Source organism: Candoia aspera, chromosome 1 (assembly GCF_035149785.1).
Source record: "Candoia aspera isolate rCanAsp1 chromosome 1, rCanAsp1.hap2, whole genome shotgun sequence".
NCBI lineage: Eukaryota > Metazoa > Chordata > Lepidosauria > Squamata > Boidae > Candoia > Candoia aspera.
The window spans coordinates 40713822-40734492 of record NC_086153.1 but is presented as its reverse complement, the minus strand read 5'-3'; the positions used below and the strand labels follow the sequence as shown (position 1 = coordinate 40734492).

The 20671-nt window shown below is 38.8% G+C and overlaps 1 protein-coding gene across 3 annotated transcripts in view; it reads left to right on the top strand.

Moving 5' to 3' along the window:
* Positions 1-17521, top strand: part of EPAS1 (endothelial PAS domain protein 1) — a 132947-nt gene extending 115426 nt beyond the window's left edge. For all 3 annotated transcript variants that reach the window (XM_063302764.1, XM_063302756.1, XM_063302770.1), the window contains exons 9-16: positions 656-861; positions 2588-2775; positions 5003-5113; positions 5639-6126; positions 8088-8211; positions 8566-8689; positions 9977-10159; positions 12799-17521. In XM_063302764.1, the coding sequence (XP_063158834.1) occupies positions 656-861; positions 2588-2775; positions 5003-5113; positions 5639-6126; positions 8088-8211; positions 8566-8689; positions 9977-10159; positions 12799-12950 (1576 nt within the window). In that variant the 3' untranslated portion in view covers positions 12951-17521. The remainder of the gene's footprint in view (positions 1-655; positions 862-2587; positions 2776-5002; positions 5114-5638; positions 6127-8087; positions 8212-8565; positions 8690-9976; positions 10160-12798) is intronic.
* The last annotated feature ends 3150 nt before the right edge of the window (positions 17522-20671 follow it).

Below are 20671 nucleotides of genomic sequence, written 5' to 3'. Positions count from 1 at the left end.
AGTCCAAGCTGCTACCTGATACTAAGTGAGAAATAAAGAAATCTGGCTATTTCCTATTCCTGAATTTTCCTACTTCCAAATTATAGTGCACAATCCAGACATTCTTAAGGCAGCAGAAAATATACCAGTATGAAATTGGCTGTCTCCTTTGCCAATCCCAATTCTGCCTCTGTTCCCAGTCATAGCCAGTCACCTGACTTCCCCTCAAGGTCATGAGTGACAAAGCCTAACAGATTTTACACACCTTGAGGCTGCCTTTGTAAGCATTGGAATAAGGGGGATAAAGGCTACTTTAACAACGAAACAGCTAAGTATGGGAGGAAGGCAATATTATTGGGGCATGACAGAAAAAAGATGTTGCGAGGGCATGTTTGTGCCATGATCAAGTGTAAGTGGAGACATGATCACAGTGCTCATTGAGCCCAACATGAAATTTTATATTAAAGTTTTATAGTTTCAGTGTAATAAATGAGTGAAGAAAGCAACCATTATAGAATTAGATACAGTGCATTTTTTCCAAGGAAAATTTCTGTGCACTCAGAATGAGAGGCCAGAATTGGTTAAAATTAAATATCTCTTATTGCTATCTTTTATACTTATATAAATACTGTCTTGCATAATAAAAAATATCTAATGTTTTAATTTATCTTGTTAGCGAAATAGAGAACAACAACATTGTATTCTCCATGGATCAGACAGAATCACTTTTTAAGCCTCATATGATGGCCATGAACTCCATGTTTGACCATGGAGTCCCAGTGGCTGATAAGAGTGACTTATTCACCAAGCTGAAGGAAGAACCAGAAGAACTTGCCCAGTTGGCACCAACACCAGGCGATGCAATTATTTCTCTTGACTTTGGTTAGTAATATTTTGGGAATAATAGGTGGTAAACAACATTTTGTGGTTGTACAGTAGTTAACCACTGGACAGCTGGTAGATTGTGGCATCTCCCACAAAATATTAGATAAACGCAATGATACCTATAACTTATAGATATTTCCCCCCAACTTTCTCCCCTCTTACCTGGCCATGGTCTTTCTAATTGTCCCACAGTGATCTGATGGGCTAGCAGCTGTTCTAGGGTGGGAAAGGTGAGAGTATTTCAGCAGCTTCTCTATGTCTTCCTCAATCTCTTCCCACACAAGCTGTAGGGCCAAAAACCACCATCCAATATGCAGCTGCTTAAGTTTGATCATGTTGGAGTTCAGTGGAGGTTTGAAATGGTTGGAGGTTAAGAGTATCATAGAGAAATGCTTTAACTCCATACTCCAGAGTTGGAATCCCGAATCAGCCTGTCTACCTCTCTAAGATTGGAAAGAGATGCTTATGTGTATGTGTGTGAAAGTATTGTTGTATGCCTGTTAGTCCCAGTTTTGCAAGTACCTTTTGGAGCTCTTCCTTCACCTACTTTCTTGGAATGCAGACTCTGGCAGGTTCCAACCAAGATAACCCTGTAGGAGGAAGAAAAAAAACTGTTCTTGATTTAAATGGATCAAAACTATTTTCGATTTTGGTTGCATATGATGAGACTTGTAATCCAACCCATCAGGAAGATGGAAGGGTGGCAAAGTCTAGTTCAGCTGTGGGAACAAGCCATGAGAAACTTCAGGTTTATTTTTCTCCTTAGCCTTCACATATGAGAGGAAATGTTTGCTTTAACTTGAAAACAATTTTCAATTCCTCATTATGAATGAACTTAAAGAAATAAATGTTAATGCCTGATGCAGTATCTTTCGCACCTATTTCATTGCCAGCCACACACCCAAATGTCTGAATTAGCTTTATGCCAGAAAAACTTCTGAATTTCTGTAGAGCTGAAAGTCACTGGTTTGTTACAGAGCCAATCATGTGCATTCCTTGAGGAGCTAGACAAAAAGCACAAAACAAAATGGCATCCAGTACAGACTTGGGAAAGACCTCTGATCTTACTCTATTTTATTATGAACCATTCTTGGAATAATAACAGCAGCAGCAGCAGCAGCAACAATCACCCATCAGTTAAGGATCACAGTTACCTCCAACCTCTCCTTGTGAGTTTTCTGGAAACTGTTAAAAAAACAAGTTGTTTTCAGAGGCCTTTCCCAAGTCTGGGCCTGATGCCATTTTGTTTTCTGCTTTTTTTTTTTTTGCTGTTTCTTGTCTCAGTTTTTTTGTGGGGGCTCCTATGGTCATTGTTATTGCTATTTTCGGATTGGTTATTAATCTAACTGTGGGTGTTTTAATTCTTGATTATATAGAGTACAAACAGCAAAGAGTTATTTTGACTGTGGCAGAGTGGAAGTATGATTGATTGATTGACTGATAGATAGATAGATAAATTGATAAATTGATGAATTTAAGAAAGTCCTTTATTGCCATAACAATAACTTCAGACTTATATAAGAAGCAGAAGTGACTATTGAATGAGGCTTAACATCAACTCTCACTAAATTAAGACTTAGCTATTCTCTATTTTGGGTGTGGGGTAGGCTCTCCCATCTGAATGTCCTTCCCTATTTATTTATTTGTTTGTTTTCTTTTTCTTAAAAAAGTCGGAGGATTGCAAATTCCAAGGATGAACTGACCTTGCTTGCCTCAATTTCAGGAACGCAAAAGTTTGAGGAAATCTCTACCTACAACAAAGCTGTGATGACTCCAAACACTCGGTGGCCTCCAGAAGGGAAGAACCAGGCATCCCAGACTGAAAAGCTGAGTGTGCCATCATTTACCTTGCCTCAAGTTGCACCTGGCAGCAGTACCCCCAGTGCAAGCAGCAACAGCAGCTGTTCCACTGTAAGAAAGGCCTTTGTACTGAAGACTGGCGGCATTGCCAGCTTTGAAGTATGGTTTTTTTCCACCAGCACCAACTGGAGTTACAGTACAAGTAGTTTAAAAAGGGAATTACTTCCAGCTGCCTTTATCCGCTGAAGCCAAAACCAATATCAGAGGCTGGTGATGGCTGAGATTGGTTTGGGAGAATCCTACTTAATTCAGAACACAAAAAGGAGGGGAAGGGAATGACATGCTCAGGGGATGCATCAGTAATGCCCCTCTGGCAGCTCAGAAGGGGAGCAGCCATATCTAGACCTTAAGAGGTTAACATGGAAAGTCATCAGTAAATACAAAAGCAAGATCAGGAAAGAATTGCTCCCCTGTGGAAATGCAAAACTTCCTATTAACTCAAGTGATTATGTGTGAAAGGAGTGGGGAAGTACTGGGGTAGATCCCAGTTTATAGTTCTGTCACCCACTGGAGGTTTGGCTAAATCAGCCCTGATCCCTGAATCAGCAGAGGGGGAAAAAGAAGCACAAATCAGTGTTTTTTGTTTCTGCCATTATTCTTGCACTATATTTTGAGTGTGAAGCAAATCACAGTTTTGCAGCCACAAGTCCTAAAAAATGGGAGGATCAGGACAGTGATTCTCCATTTGCTCCTTTTGCTCCATATCTTAAACTATGGTAAACATGTGCAGGGGCCTGGATGCTTTTCATGTGGTTCCAATTGGCTATCCTTGATGTTGAGTTTATACATGCATAAGTAGAGTGTGCGACCGAACATTGCACTGTGAGGTGCTCCTGCTTAAGATTTCAGCAACAAACTAGTTCTTCTAGGACACTGTGTAACGGTTGCCTATTCTAAAACACTATCCGACTCATGAGCAGGAATTCAAAGATATCTGATTTATTAAAGAATAGTATGCAGGATCACAGAGAAAGCTGAGAATGGAAAAAGCGCGCCAAAGGCAAACTAAAAACCCTCGGTACGAATGAGATCCCTCTCCCCGTAGAATCTTCCCAAGTTCACAATCCCAGGTGCTCCTAACGGTTTCTGATGGTCTGCGGGAAAAGTCCTTGAACAGAGAACATAACCCAAACACATTCCATTGCAATGAACACAGATACGGAGCTTGGCATAAGGTCTCACAGCAGCTCCCTCCCAAACAGAAACACGGGTCAGCGCCATGGCATGTGAAACGTTACGATGTATACTGTACATTGAAACAGTGAACATGACACACTGTCTTCCCTGCTCTGCATCTCTACCCCAACCTACCAAATAAACAGTTTTTTTTCTTGGCTATTCAGCACACTTAAATGGGTTATTTGAAGGGGATTGCACCCTAGGAATCTATTCCTAAAGTTTATTTGTGACTCAGTAGACCTGGAGGTTTCCCTGATACCATCCCTTTATTGCAGTGGTCTCATTTTGACTACTGCCCTATTTGCTAATATTGAGTTCAGTGGTAGAAGAATGATGATGAACCCATTGTCAGAACTGTGGGGGAACAAATCTACAGAATTAGATCCATGAAACCTACAAGAATCAGTTCTGGCTGCTCAGGCTCTGTGTGTTCTATCTATCTTCAGAGATCATAACCACATTTGCTCTTCTCTCCTTCCAAAAAAACAGTTCCATTGTTTCTATCACTGCTAGGTCCATTTGTTTTAATGTTTTGTTTTAGTCATTGGTCTGTATGTAAGGATTGCAGTCCTAAGCACACTTACCTAGCAGTAAGTTCCTTTGAAGCAAGGAAAAGATTGGGCCTCCCATGTTGTTTAAAAAGATACTGTGATTTAATACCGTTGCTAAGTTTATGACGGATAAATACGTCTATAACTGCACTGCACTTCACAAAAGTCTGCCAGCAGGAAAACAAATATATCCATCATTTCCTGATTTTTTTTTTCAATTGTATGATCTTCTTTAACAAAGCCCTGGCTTCTTGGATTGTAACCTAGAGATCATCCTTTTTCCAGCAATAGGCTGCTAGCACTGCAAGGGGGAATTTTTTCTCATCCTGCAGCCCCTGGGTCTCCTAGGTATGCCCCTGAGTATTGGGAGACCACCTGAAATATTTTTAGAGGTGGCACACAACACTGCCAAAAACAGGAACCAGTTTCAGGGAAGAATCCATTTTGGCCAAGTCTTCCCTTGCCTGATGTTTCATTCTATACAGCTAACTGCGTTATAGCTATTTGTATACTTGTTGATAGTCTTTTTTTCTCATTTCATCCTAAAGCCAAGTAGCCCAGGAGATTATTATACTTCTTTAGATGAAGACCTGAAGATTGAGATGATTGAGAAGCTTTTTGCCATGGACACAGATGCCAAGAATCAATGCAGTTCACAGGTAAGAGAAGCCAGGATAAATCAGCATCAAGCCAGAACCCAGAAGAGCATGTTCTTTCAGTTCCTCATATGCAAACGTAAGAGTCAGTGGCTATTGCTCTTGCCCATTAGGATGGAAAGCAGATGTAGTGCAAGGGTTCTGCATTAATGTATGATAGATACAATGGAAAAATCAAATTTCCCTAGACTGGGCTTTTCAACCTGGCATCTTCAGCAGGCTAGGGGGCTCCTTACTTAACACATCTGACAGATGCTAAGTAAGCAATGGTTGCTTAAGGTGTGCTGGACTACAACTCCCATCATTCTTATTCTCAGTTGTGCTGCAGTGTTGTAGTCTAGAACATCTAGGCTGGGGAATTTTGGTTTAAAAAGGGATTGCAAACCCACATCTTCCATGGAGTAAGCCATATTGTGCCTTAGTCACTGTTCTGGGATATGAGGAAAGAGAGGGACTCTAGTTTTCTAGTTTTAAATTGGAAATATGTTTTTCTTCACTACCCCACCCCTTTTAATTTTCATTGGACAGAGTGACTTCAACGAACTGGATCTTGAAACTTTGGCTCCTTATATTCCCATGGATGGGGAAGATTTCCAGCTGAGCCCTATCTGTCAAGAGGAGCGTCCTCTCTGTGAAAGTGTCCAGCTTACCCAGCAGAGCTTAAGCAACATAAGCAGCCTCTTCCAACCTCTTGCTCCTTCTTCCCAGAGCCAGTTCCTCCTAGAGAAATATTGCCAGCCAGGATCTGACAAAAACATGCAAGCAGGCCAAGGGACTGGGCCATTGCCATTCTTCAACCATGGGAGTCAGTCATCCTCATTCTTGCTGCCCTACTATGCACAAGCCAACACTCCACTGTCTTCAATGGGGGGGAGACCAAATACACAGTGGCCACCTGACCCACCCTTACAGTATGTGCCAACAAAATGGAGAGGAATGGGCAATAAGTCTTTAATGAGCTCTGCATCAGACCCCCCACCACTGCATTTGCCCAGCATAAACACAGATAAGAAAAGGTAACTTAACACAGAAAAGGATGTTGAAGATAATAAATGAGAGCAGTTTAAATACAGCTAAATGTGGCTAGGTTTTTCATTCTCTGCATACATGCGTGCTTGTGGAGGCAAGTGGCTGAATCAAAAAGAAGAAACAGAAAACACAGTATGTATTAACTGCAAAACAGAAACCTCAGAGCAAAGTTTGTTATCACATAAAAATAGAAAGTTGCCAGCAAAACCGTTTGTCAAAGGGTCAGAGAAAGGTCATGGTTTTATATGCCTATTTTTAAAGAAGTTATCAGAATTAAAATTGAAGAGATTATGTGCTAGGAGTTGCAAATGACTTGATGGCACATAATCACCATGTCTCTTCATTTAAAAAAATAAACTTTAAAAAAATGTGCATATACCCTGAGAGTATCTGCACAGAGTATGTGTGCAGTGTGTTTTCTAATCACTGCAGCTGAACAATGGTTCCACCTCCTTCATCAGGACCATCCTTTCATCCAAAATGGAAAAAGGGAAAACTTGGGGAAATGATAAGTGTTGTGTGACTGTTAGGCAGGTGGGGTGGAGATCTGAGTGATTCACAGCTTTTAATGAATTGTACTTCTATTTTGAAATTTCCTTAAAAGTCAAGAGCTGCACCAAGTATTTAAGAAGCCCAGCTATCTTTTAACAAACCCACATACTTTCAAGGGGGGAAGAGAGATGCAAGCTCCCTGGAAATATTGCTAGGTGATAATCTAGTGTGGGTATCAAGGGTATTGTGGGGAGGGGGAAAATGAGGCCATACTCCCAAAGTTGTTATCTACCCATCCACCTGAAGTCCTCTCTTGGTCTGAGAGGAGCTTATCACACATTCCTATCTTCAAACCATCTGAAATATGAAGTCCTTCCCCTCAGAGTGCAGCAGAGTAGAGCAGGAGTACAAAAAATGCAATCCCTGTCCCCACACAACCCCCAGCATCCCTTCTGTGCCTCCCAGGAGCCTTGCAGACTATATGTAGGGAATCTCACCCAGTTTGTGGGCCTGAGAAACTTAAGGGGCAAGAATTCAAAATCCACCTGTGTCTTGTCGTCATTTGGAATGAGCCCTCAAGACATGAAGGAAACTGAGTATCCTTGATTTGGGGGGCTACTTTCCCAGGCTTCTTCCTATACTGCTACTGTAACATTTGACAGAGCCTGTGTGGTGTAGTGGTTAAGGAGTTGCAGTAGGACTGAGGATACTGAGTTACTTTGGGCTAGTCCCTTTTTCTTAGTTTCACCTGTCTCCACAATATCGTTGTTGTAGAAAAAAATGGGGAGTAGGAATTTTGTGTATGCTGCCTTAAGTTCCTGGCCAAAGACAATATATAAATCTGACAATATCATAATTAAAATAATAAATGGCTGGTTCAATAGGGAAGGGATCCATACAACTGGCTATCTGTGAGGGATGTGAGATGAAAAAGCAACTCCCAGGCCACCATTTATCTTTGCACAGTCTATTAACTCTAGGGAAAAACAAACTGCTATTGTTGACTTCAGATATCAAAGAGTGAACGCCTGTGGTGTAAGCCACTGATTTGCCCACACCATAGCGTCAACAGTGCTTAGGCAAGAGAAACTAACTGCAGAAAACAGATGTTGAGCAATTGTTAAATAAATTGTTATTATCAATTTGCACAGTTCACTCTGTTCTTTCCATTTCAGCTTTCCGATTTTATAGAAGCAGAAATAGTGTTTCTTTTTTCATGAACAGATCAACTTATTAATGCTTATTATTGTACCAGTTGTGAGTCTCACAGCTGTTCTCAACTACTAGTCACTTTTCTTTTCAGTAAAAATATTCTTGCAAGCCTCTGTTTTAGCCACTGATACAGCAATAACATATCTGAAAAAGAGCAGATTTCTGTAGATCAACATGTCACATTTCTCTGGGTTAAAATAAACCTTGTTTCGACTTAATAAAAAATAATTATTTGTTTTGATAGATCACTGGAGAGTTTTGGACAGCGAGGCATAGATATAAACCCAGCCCGGATAGCTCTTGCCAACAGTTTCAAGTTGAAGCGGCAGTTAGATTATGAAGACCAAACATTTCAACACCTGAATGGGGTAAATCTATTGTGATGATGACTATATTTTCCTTCCATAGTTTTTAAGTAGAAGACTGTACAAGGTTCATTCATTCATTTATTTAATTTTTATCCTGCCTTTATTATTTTTATAAATAACTCAAGGCGGCGAACATACCTAATACTCCTTCCTCCTCCTATTTTCCCCACAACAACAACCCTGTGAGGTGGGTTGGGCTGAGAAAGAGTGACTGGCCCAAGGTCACCCAGCCGGCTTTCATGCCTAAGGCGGGACTAGAACTCACAGACTCCTGGTTTCTAGCCCAGCACCTAACCACTAGACCAAACTCATTTCTTGAGTAGCTTATGTCTTCATGTTTTACCTTACCCATAGACACAAGATGACATATCTGGCCTTAATCCAACCCACTTAATGTTGAAAAGAATGAAAATTCTCAGAAGTGAAAACTGTGCATTGCTTTCAGAAAAGAAGTCACTCAGCACAAGTGTCCTTAATGGTAAGAATTTTCAAAACTTGGTAATATATATGGCCAAATGGGAGCACACATGGTGTGATATGCCACACCACAGTGGCTGTGGGCAGAATTGCAAAAACTGTAAATGAGCTATGTACATGCCCTGCATTTGCCTTTCATATTTACCAAATTCTATGCTCCCTTGTCCATGCTCTGCTTCATCATTCTTAAAAGTAAAAGTTCAATCTTATTTAGTGTCATTTCACATAGTGGCCAGTCAGATACTTCTGAAAAGTCTACAGGCAGGTCAAATGGCAATATCCCACAGTGGTTCCTGTTATTCAGAACCAAGAGTCATCCAGCAAAGCTGAATGGCATGAAATTCTGGATGGACAGGGGAAAAAAAAACTTTTTCACATAATACATGGTTAAAATATGTTGTTGGTTACCATGGGATATGATGTGAATTCCTATTTTAAATGTCTTAAAAAGAAGCTTAAACAAATGCATTATAGCCATTAGCCATACTTGTTGGCTATATACCTCCTCTAGGATCAGAAGCAGCATGTCTTTGAATGTCAGTCATAATAACAAAATCAGGAGAAGCCCTTATGTCCTACCTGTGGGCTTTCCAAAGATATCTAATTAGTCACTGTGAAAACAAAATGCTGGACTAGGTTAGGTCTTCAGTCTGATTCAACAAGCTCTTGCATTGTAATTACCAGATAATTTGACTTTCCTGTATGAACAAGCCATCATTGCAGATCCTGCCCTATTACTTGTCTCACAATACTTTTCAGTATCATATGTTCACAAGGTCAGTGCCCAGCTGTCAAAATACATATAAGTTTCTCAGCTGCCCTTCAATGACTTTTGGCCATGAGTAAGAATATCTCTATATTACATATGAATGAAAATTGGGTGCATGAATACATTGTTAATCTCTAATCTATTCACGCATACACATAGCTCCATCTTCCATACTTGCCCATTACATGGATGATAAACCATGCATGCATAAACTAGTTCTAACCTTGAGAAATCTTTGTATCTTAACATCTTATTATGAACTGATGTTCACCATTAAACTGACTGTATTGGCTGCATAAAGTAATTTCCTTCTGCAGATGTTTGCAGTCTGGAAAGTATCCATTGAGAATAATTCATCATTTTTAAAGTTGCCTTACAAAAAGATAGGACCTCTATCTGCCCCACCACACACAAATACTTTTCCAGGCAAACGATAAATTAGAGCTATGTTACACATTCTGTTTCTAATAGCATACCCCTCATTCTTTCTTAAAACCAGTTTTTACTTTTTAATTGTAGATAAGTTTCTTTGTAACCTGCAAAGATGCTCAGGCCAATCAGTGCGTGTGATGCAGCAACAACAGCAGGATCTACCACTGTCCTCTGGCAACTCTGCAAATAATCCCAAAGTTGCGTACTCTCCCCCTTTTTACAAAACCCCTTATCAGGACTTCAGTGTATCGCAAGCTCATAGGATGTCAGGTAAGTGTCATCTCAAATTTGGAAAGATTACTTTCAATAATGAAAAATTTATTTTTAATAAAGATAAGAGTGCGTTAAATCAATCCCTTTAGTAGGTAGGATAGGGTCTTACTGTGAGATGCTGAAAGTGATCTAACCTCCAAAGTGAGGAGGTGCTGCGGTCAATCTGCTCCCCCAGTGAGTTGAAGTTATCTCCACAACGTCTCTTACAAGTAAAGCTCAGTTGCTGGTGGCCTCATGCGTATGACTTTCTACTTTTCTTGACAGAAATATGGAAGTGGCTTGCCATTATCGCCTTCTGGGTTATTTTTTTATTTCCCAGTTTCCATAAATTGAGGTGGTCAAGTAAACTGGCTGTAAGAAAGTCTACGTGATGGTTGATGTAGCCCAAAAGCAGCACTGCTTTGTGAGTAATCAGAGGTGCTGGAGAACCAGAGAAGAATAAATGTTCCTCCTCTTTAAGAAATGGAAAAAGGGGGGTAATTATTGACCAGTGAGCCTAACATTAACTAGAATAATGTTGGAACAGATGATAAAGCAGGCCATTTGTAAGCATCTAAATGCCTGATTGTTAAGAGTCAGCATGGATTTGTCAAAAACAGCTCATAATAAAACAAATTTATATTCCTTTAACAATGAAACTGCTTTAGCAAAGAAGGGGAAAGCTGTGGATGTAATCTACCTCAGTTTCAGTAAAGTTTTTGACATTGTTAATTATATTCTCATTAATAACTTGTTACAGTGTGGTTTGGATGGCACTACAGTAAGGGGGATTGACAAGTGATTGGCTAACTACACTCTAAGAGTTGGCATTAATGTTTCCACATTAAGTTGGAGAATAGTATCCAGAGTAGTCTGCCTTGTGGCCAATGTTATAGGTAAAGGTAAAGGTTTCCCTTGACGTAAAGTCCAGTCGTGTCCGACTCTAGGGGGCGGTGCTCATCTCCGTTTCTAAGCCTTGGAGCCGGTGTTGTCATAGACACTTCTGGGTCATGTGGCCAGCATGACGACACGGAACGCCGTTACCTTCCCGCCGAAGCGGTACCTATTGATCTACTCACATTTGCATGTTTTCGAACTGCTAGGTGAGCAGGAGCTGGGACGAGCAACGGGAGCTCACCCCGCCACGCGGTTTCGAACCGCCAACCTTCCGATCGACAGCTCAGCGGTTTAACCCGCAGCGCCACCGCGTCCCTGGCCAATGTTATACAACATTTTTTATTAATAATCTGGGTAATGGGGTTGATGGACTGCTTGTCAAATTTGCAGAAACAAAACTGGGAGTTTGGGGCAACACCCAGGCTGACAGAATGAGATTGCGATCTAATCGGGAAGACTGGGCTGAAAGGAACAAGCTGTCCTTCAATAGGGAGAAGATTTCTTCTAACTCCACCGTTCTATGAATTTTAGAAAGTCTGATCAGTGCAGTCAATGCAATTAATCAACGCAGTGGATGGAGCAGAGCTAAAAATGTGTTGTATAAAGTCATATGCAGAACTAATTACAAAATCTTTTATTGGGACCTCTTATCCGTCCACATATTCTCAACCTATTCACACAAACCCATTCCAGTCATACATACAGACAGTGGCTGGTTTGTTTAATTATGCTTTGTTGAATAAAGCTTGGGGTCATGCACTGCACTAATCCCTAAACCAGCCTTTCTCAACCTTTGACCATGGAGGAACCGTTGAAATATTTTTCAGGCCTTGGGGAACCCCTGCACATTCAGACTCAAATATAGGCCAGAAGTTACAAAATTATTATATTTGTTTCATGTGTAGGCTTGTATATATGCATTAACAGTGTTGTTAAACTAAAAATAAAGAATGATACTTACCTCTTTAATTTGAAGTTGCTGGAATTTGAATTTTTTTTTTAATAAATTGTGATCTCCCAGGGAACCCCTAGTGACCTCTTGCAGAACCCTAGGGTTCCACAGAACCCTGGTTGAGAAACCCTGCCCTAAACCATGGTTTACAAACTATATTGGATAAATTCATACATCATGCCAAGCCAAGACCCAATAAGATTATATTGTGCTTTAGCAAATAGTATAAACATATATTAAACACTCAAACGTTTTGCCATTTGCACACTTCTGTACAGTTGTGTATCTTCCCATTTACACATACTGTATATACACAGACATAGAGTCTCCCTGCCCTTCAAATATAGCCACCCATGCCACTACCATTGTGGTATGTTGATCAAGAGGCTTCACTTCTTAGTATCAGCCCAAAAGTTTGTGGAGGACAACTGCACTGCACTGATTAGGATATATCTGTACTCATAATTCAACTTGCATTTAAGTCTATAAGCAGTTTCCAGACTCATAAATAGTTGCATCTTCTAAACTGATTTTAAGCCCTGTGCCACTGACTTCTTTGCTCCTTTACTATGTCTTTTAATCCCTACTTAATTAATTATAAGGACGTCGTTTCACATCTGGAGGGGGAAATGTGTTTCTGTTTCTTTGTTTTGTCTTGTTGGGTTTTTATTTTGTCATTGTTGAAAGGCTGCATTCTTTTTTCTGTTACTGTATTAATGTGTCAGTTTTTAAAGTTCAGCACTGCTTCTAAGAGCCTTTGTGACAAAAGGTATTTATTGCTCAGCTTCTGAACGTTTTTGTCCTCCAGGAGTCGCGAGTCGTCTGCTTGGGTCTTCTTTTGAATCTTATTTGTTGCCAGAATTGACCCGATATGACTGTGAGGTTAACGTCCCAGTGCTGGGGAGTTCGACTCTTCTCCAGGGAGGTGACTTGCTTCAAGCTCTTGACCAAGCAACTTGAGCAAATCTGCGGTGTCCCCTGGCTGATACTGTTCCAAGCAGCTGCAGTTTTAAAAAAATATTTTTGCAAGTAGACAATTTCTAATACTGATTTACATTTTTACAAGATTTTACTTACCTGTTGAACTTGTCCACTTTACCAAATAGTGGTCTTTCTGCAAAGTTACTCACTTTCTTATTTGCTTTAAAAGAAGTATGCATCTACTGTATTTTTTCCTTCTATTCCAATAAAGTGTTCCTTAGAAAATTTATATTATATTATTCCCCTTTGCTGTGTGTAATTTATATGTTCTGAAATTTCTTCAATATTCATGCTAATTAAAAAAAAAAAAAGGCTTTGGGTGTGCTAATGCCTGAATGTAATAACTTTGGCTCAATTTATTGCAACAGTATCATTTTTTGCCAAAGATTAAGTGAAATAAATCTTTTCCCTGACTGTAGTCAGCACTGCCTTATTCAAACAGAGTACCTATATGGCCATTCCCAAGCTGTTGCATACATTTTCCAGTGTGCAGAAGAGTGCAAACATCTATCTCTTTACAAATCCAAAAATAAGAGGTAAATTTTCATTAATTCTAAGAATTAACTGCTCTCTTGGCTAATCCCTGTCAAATAATAGATCATAGTCTAATTTAATGTTTGGGTCAGTGTCTTCACTTAAGACTGAATGTTCTAGCAATGCCAGCAATAATCGCATGCAATGCCTATGCATATCAAGAACAGAAAATGAAGGCAATGTGGGGACAGATCATTTGGCTCCAGCTTCCTCTCTAATGTTGCAAATTATCTTAGAATGCACTCTCAGATGGTGCAGTATAGATGCTTGGCTTCGTATCTTATCCTGGCTTAGCATTAAAGATGGACGCTTTTTCACATTTGTGTATGGAAGAGCCGAAGCTATCTGGCAAGTCTCTGCTTGGATTTGAGCAATATGGAAGCGCCTCCCTCACCTGATCTTAAGAGAATTCCCACAATTCAATGTTCTCCTAAATTAAAATAGGTGGGAAAGTTGCTGACTGTTTAGGTTTTAAGCATGTTTTTTTGGAAAAGAATCCAAAACAATGGAACTGTTGCATTCTATCTCATTTAGATAAGAAGTAACTCTGCAGAATCTGTCTAAATAAGTCAGGAATTTAAATCAGAGTTAGGGATAATCATAAAAAATGCTGATCACTTAGACAAATTAATTTATATGTTTTAATTCTCTAATATTTTGAACCAACCACCATAACCGATTTGATACTTTTGTCTGGGTTAAATATTTATCATGTACTGGTACTTGGTATTATCTTTTAAGATAGATGCAGAATTATGAATGCTTCTTTGGAATTCTTTTCTTCAATCCCATTGTTTTGTTATGCCATGACAGGAATTGTCTAAAGGATATTATTAACACTGCTAATTGCCAGATAAATTGGATGTTGGTCTTTCGGTTTTTGTTTTTTCGTCTCAGCTAAGCTATCCACGTCCTCCACACTACTGATTTGTGCTGAGAAATAAATACATTTGCTTGCCTACTTATTATGCTGTAGAAAGTGTTATAGACTCTGGTGTGGTTCAGTGAGATTTTTGTCACTTTTTTTAGCGTACCTTAATTGTTGATAGCCTTTCTGTGCAAATAATCTTTTGGTAGGTTTTCAAAAGACCATTCTGAACTTTCAGAAACACTATAAGAAAAAAATGTTGGTGCTCAGGAATTTATTTAAATAGAAGGAGTCCATTTCATTCCATGTAGTCCTGTTTGCCTTTGCTGGCAAACAGGAATAGCTGTATATTCAATTCAGCAATAATATAAGCTCAAGGAACTGTGGGGTGCAGATTTAAAGGTATTTATTAAAACTATAGAGCAGATGTGCACAATCTGAGGCCCTGAGGCCTTATGTGGTCCCCAAAAGGTTGGATGCAGCCCTTAGAGACCTCCAAAAGTTGTTACCAAGCTATAATATTTAATAAGACAGAAGGGCAAAGTTATTAAATGCACAAGTATAGACCAATTGTGTTTATTATTTTAATCTGAATTCAGTTTAAATGTAAATGAAATGACATCATACTGGAGAGCAGCCACCAGCTTGCCCAAGGCTAAGTGTGATGCTTGGTGTAGAAACAATTGCACACCCTTGCCTTTGAATTTTAGAATGAGCTTTAGAATGCCAGGGTAGAGTCAGAGGATCAGGAATTGTGATAATGTTACATGACTTGCTCAGATGATTATCTGGTGCAAATTAGCACCAACTGAAATTTCTAAAAGACAGGGACCTCTCTTAGAATGAAACTGGTTTCACTGGAGAATGGGGTTATAGGGGAACACCCCAAAGCAGATCCTTGGAAGGAGTGAGGACTCTATAGCTGGGGGTGGGGGGGAGAATAAAACCTTGTTGTGCAAGTGGAAGTGTACTTACATGGCATTAAATTTCACTCTTAGAAATTAAAACAATTTCTATATATTATATTCCTGCTCATGCTCATTGCCCTCATGTAGACAAATATATTAGTATTTAAGGCTCATTGAAGACAATAGGGTTTAAGATGTAGCCAAGCTTTCCTGAAAGTCCTATTGACTTAATTACAAGTAACTTTTGAGTGGGGGGGAAGGGAGGGATTCAGGCCTATATTTGCTTGTGGTTTACTGCTGAAGTGCCTTAAACCTCTTAGTCCATTATGGCAAATATGGCTCCCATTCTTCCCTTCATGGGGAATATAAAGCTATGCTAGAACTTTGCATGTTCTACACTGAAGGAGTCCTTGTAAAGCCATGGTTGCCTGTCTGCCTTACATAGAAGTTGCAGTTTTGAGAAAAATCAGTGCTCTATCCACCCAAAGCTAAGTTAGCAGAAAAGGGAAAAACAAATGAAATGTGATGTAGATGGGTTTTGCCTGAAATTTGGGAAGAAAAACGTTCTTCAGGGTAGGTAAACCCATGAAAGAAGTTGTTTGCAGAAAGATTTTAGAGTGAAAGTGTTCAGAAATGGAGTCTGCTCAGGGATCTTTATTTTTTTAAAAAAACCACTATATATTTTCTTTAATTGACTCAACATTTCTATAGTGAATGAAAAAAGTCACAGCAGAAATGCTGTGAACATTGCCCCAGCCCCAGCCCCCCCCCCCTCTTTTTTTTTTGTTCCAGGGCCTAATCTCTCCAGTGTTGAAATACTTGTACTCAGGAGGTTATTCTGGTCCCCAGGTTAGGATTTTCGTTGTTTCTCAGCAGCTCATTACATTGTACCAATGACAAGCCTTTGAGAAAGAAAGGCCTGGAGCAAGTCCTCCACCTAAGTTGTTAGCCTTATCATTCTACCAATTGATGATCAGCATCTACAGGTGAGATTATAGGAGGCAGAGGGGAAACTAGGGCCAGCTGAAGCCATTTTGATGTCTACAGAAAAAGATAAAGAGGTATAGAACTATCTCCCAATTCCAGAAGCTGATCAGACTGAGATTTGAATCTTCTTCAGAATTGGTGATAGGAATGTCCTCTGTCTCGTCCAAAAGTAGCAGTCTTAAATTAGGAGGTATAAAGTAGGCCATCCAAAGACAGAATATGGCCCAAAGCCCTGAAAAATGCACTACTATGGTTTCATATGAAGTGCAAACCCAACCATTGAGTATAATACTATACCTATATGATAGTAAGCCCTTCTGAAATTGAAAGGACATAATTTTGAAGACGCATGTATAAGTTTACATTTCCAAGAGTTTGCCTATGCCATGCAAAGTTCAGGAAGCATCTGTCAAAGGGTGGCCATCATAATACCCTCTTTTTCAACTTGGTGCTTTCCAGTGTTGACTGCAACTCCAAGAATACAAAACCCAGCTGTAATTTATATCTGGAGGGTATCATGTGGAGGAAGACTGTGATAATACTTTCACAACTAATTAAGTATATGGCATAATTTCAGATCTGCAAGAAGAGTAGAATGTTTATCAGAAGAACATTGTATTTAAAAATTAGTACTTTTTAATGAAGCATTAAAGAGTTGTTTATATATATAGTTCGTCATAATGCACATGTTCAGAGAAGTGGCAATGGATTACAGCTTCAAGTAAAATATATTTAGTGGCAAATTTGATTTCCTTGATATGATTCTCTTATATGAGTTTGATTGGATCAGATCTTCAGTTATTATAATAAAGTTTTAAGTAAACTTTGGAGGAAACATATATTACAAATATCCGCATAAGCTGCTAATCATATAGTTCACTTTAAAGTAATCCATTGATTTACAGTGACATCTCTGGAGTTTAAGTGGCTTGAAGCCTGTGGTTGCAGCAAACCAGATCTGTTCATGATAATGAGCTGTGTGCCTGAAGGGTTAATGGCACTCATATATTGCTACTTTATTTTTATTTGTAGTTTCAGCATTCAACTGTTTACCCTAACCCTTTACTAAAAATACACTGGGGGAGAGGGAGTCCATGCTTAAAATATTAACCATAACTATTGTCATAATTATTTCATGTTGTCTCTATTGTTGAATTTCTTACTGATAATCTTGTAACTGTATGGCAACTTTTAACTCAATAAAGAAATGTATTTTGACACTGATACCTTATTAAAGCATACTGATCCTTCCATTCTTGTGACTCTTGATTCTGTCAAAATAACAGTCAGTTGAAAGTATATTTGTGTAGTGCAAGTATTTATTAAATTGTATATAGAAATTAAGATTTGTAATAACTTTAAATGCATAGAACAAAAAAATAGCCATCTTGACAGCTAATCAAAAAAATACACTCAGTGAAGTATAAAATAAATCTTGTTTCATGTCTTATTTACTCATTCTTTATAAACTGGCCTGAGATTTTATGTAAACTTAGAATAATTTTGATTATTTGCCATAACTAACATCAACTGTTTATTGTCATTAGTCTTATTTCTAGTTGAAACCTCACTCATCAGCTAATTCTTGCTTCTCTTCCTTCCGTTTTTTTTCTTGTCATACAAGGATTGACTCCACTTCCTTCAATTCACTGATTAGGACCACATTTCACTGTATTTACCCTCATTTGGATAATAAACGCCTATTATCCATAAACATGCAGTATTATTTTTTTCATTTTCATAACTCTTATTTATATCACCTCCAACAGACCCAGAGAATTATTCTGCTCCAATAAATGGTTGCTATTTCTAACTTTTGTGTGTGTGTGTGCCTTCAACTCCCTGCAATTTTCTTGGCAAGATTTGGGGTATGGTTTGCCATTGCCTCCTTCCTAGGACTGAGAGAGAGTGATTGGCCCAAGGTCACCCAGCTGGCTTTGTGCCTAAACTGGGACTAGAACTCACAGTCTCCCAGTTTCTAGCTTGATGCCTTAACCACTACACTAAATTGGTGCTTTAACTACATAAACTATCTTTAATATGGAGATCTGAGATCACACTGCCTCTAGAAGTCATAAATTCCATGCTTGAGGACAAGGAATATACATCTGATAATAGCTTTATTATCCTAGGGTGGCAGTCTTTTAGGCTCTGAATTTTGGTGTCTTGGCAAGCTTATCTTGCTTGAACCTGTTTCTGGAAGTTCATGTGAATGGGAGGACTACTATTTCCATGGAATTAGCTGCAAGTGTCCTCTGTTCCTCCTAATTCAGCCACTATTGGTCTTGACAATAGCAAATTTGAGATCTCTGAAACTGTTCTTGCACAGTTGCTGGTTCTAAATATCTCCTTTGTTCATCCATATTTGGGATCCTTGATATAATTCTGGCAAAGCATACACTCCATGAAGACTATCAAACAGTGATTTGGAAATTACTGACTTCCTTGAAATCAGAAATTTGAGGATGTTAACATGCAGTGTTTTTTTCTAAGAGTAGAAATGAGGTTCATATTTGTCAACCCCTGATTAGCTGACATAGATTATACTAGAGTTTTCCCAAACATCATATAGCTGTAGACTGTATATAAACATTCACTCTGTCCACAGTTTCCTGTATCTGCAGTTTTGCCCTTTGGTGGATGGGCTTTTAAACATCCGTAACAAACTACATTTGTTAATACTTTAGGCAGCACTTTGACCAGAAGCTTCAGAGAAAAATCTCTTTCCCCACCAGCCAGACCTCTGGTGATTGGAAAGGAAGAGGGCAATCATTTATATATTTTCTAAGGGCCACATGTGGATTTTGTTTGGGTTGGTTTATTTTTTGTTTGTTTTTGCAAGGACTAGTACTGGACCAGATTTTGGGAATGGTTGAGTTACGCTATACTTAGAGTAATGGGTGGGAATTGCTTTATAACTTAATAAAGCACAGAAAACATCATCCTGGGCTAGAACCTGGGTTGAACAGCACTTTCCATTTGTAGCTTTTGGGATAAATTCCTTGTTCAAAGTGCTCACAACCAATCTGTCCCTGATACTTTTATTTCTGCTGGCTAAAACTCATAGTTATCTGCTTTCATAACTAGTGTCTGCAAATAAGCCTTAGCAGATCCTCCAGGCTTCTATGTCCTTTATTGATTGTCCTTCGGGAGGAAACATTCATAATAGTTCCCCAAGACAAAACACAAAATAGTTGCCCAACAAAGATTCAAAAATTTGCTCTCCCTGCAGGCCCATCTGACTGATGTGCAGGAATTACCCAAACTAAAAGGTGGTCCAAACATTCTATACCATGCTTTTTAAAATGGCCTGAAATTCTCAGTTTTAAAAAAACCCATACCAACAATGTATAACTTTACAGTCCCTAATTTGGTCTTCCAAGTTAAAAACATATTCCCTAGCAAACTCCTCCCTCTGTTCCTCCTGGTCTTTTCCTCCTCCTTCATGTTCATTGATAAGGACTACAACTTGTTATTCATGCTTTGTTTACAACCCTACTGACCTTGTGAGTCTCTGGAAATGGAGAAGGATGTAAATTGAAGAAATACATAATTTCATATAAATTAGGAATAAATAAATACCTATTTTTTACAGCTTTGATGTAGTCCATTTCAAGTTTTCCAAACACCTTACTTAAGCTTAGAGTCCTAAGCCGAGTTGTTTACTGTTGCCCTTTTTCCAAGGAACTCGGAAGTAGCTCATGTAGAAGTATCACAAGTAATTCTCATAATAATGCTTGAGATCAGTTTACTTAACAACTGTTGATGTCAATCTAAATGCCAGATTGAGCTTCACTGCTGAACTAAAGCTTGAAGTCGAAGCCCTCTTGCCCAATTTAAGTAACTCAGACAGATGGAATCTGTTGAGATGATACACAATTCAATAATATAAGGACTGGGGAGATTTGAAGAAAAGCTTCTCTTAACCATGTTCAATTCTGGGGGCCACATTTGAAGAGCCTCTTTGACAAAACGGAAGGTGCCCAGGGTGATGAGGAGTCTGGGAACCAAATTATACAAGCAAGGGTTGAAAACGAAGACTTTTTTTTAATAAGAATTTTATTAAGTTTCAAGCAAAGATAAAAGCTACAGAAAAACAAAAAACTACAAAGAAAAAAAAGCTAAAAAGTAGTGAAAACCACAAGAGAATTTTTTTTTAAAATTCAAAAGAAGTGTAACTTCCGACTTTTAACAGCAAGGATATACAATAATTTTCCATAGTCAATCCCTCACTCTATATTAAACCAAAACCACATTATTTCTATAAATCATTCCTAATTGGCACATTATAAAAATCTCTAAGTACACTTTCACCCTCCCCTTATATTAAAAGAAAAAAAAAATCATATAAACCTCCTAAACAACTTCCTCTTCCCCGAAAATAACATCTATTTAATTATTCT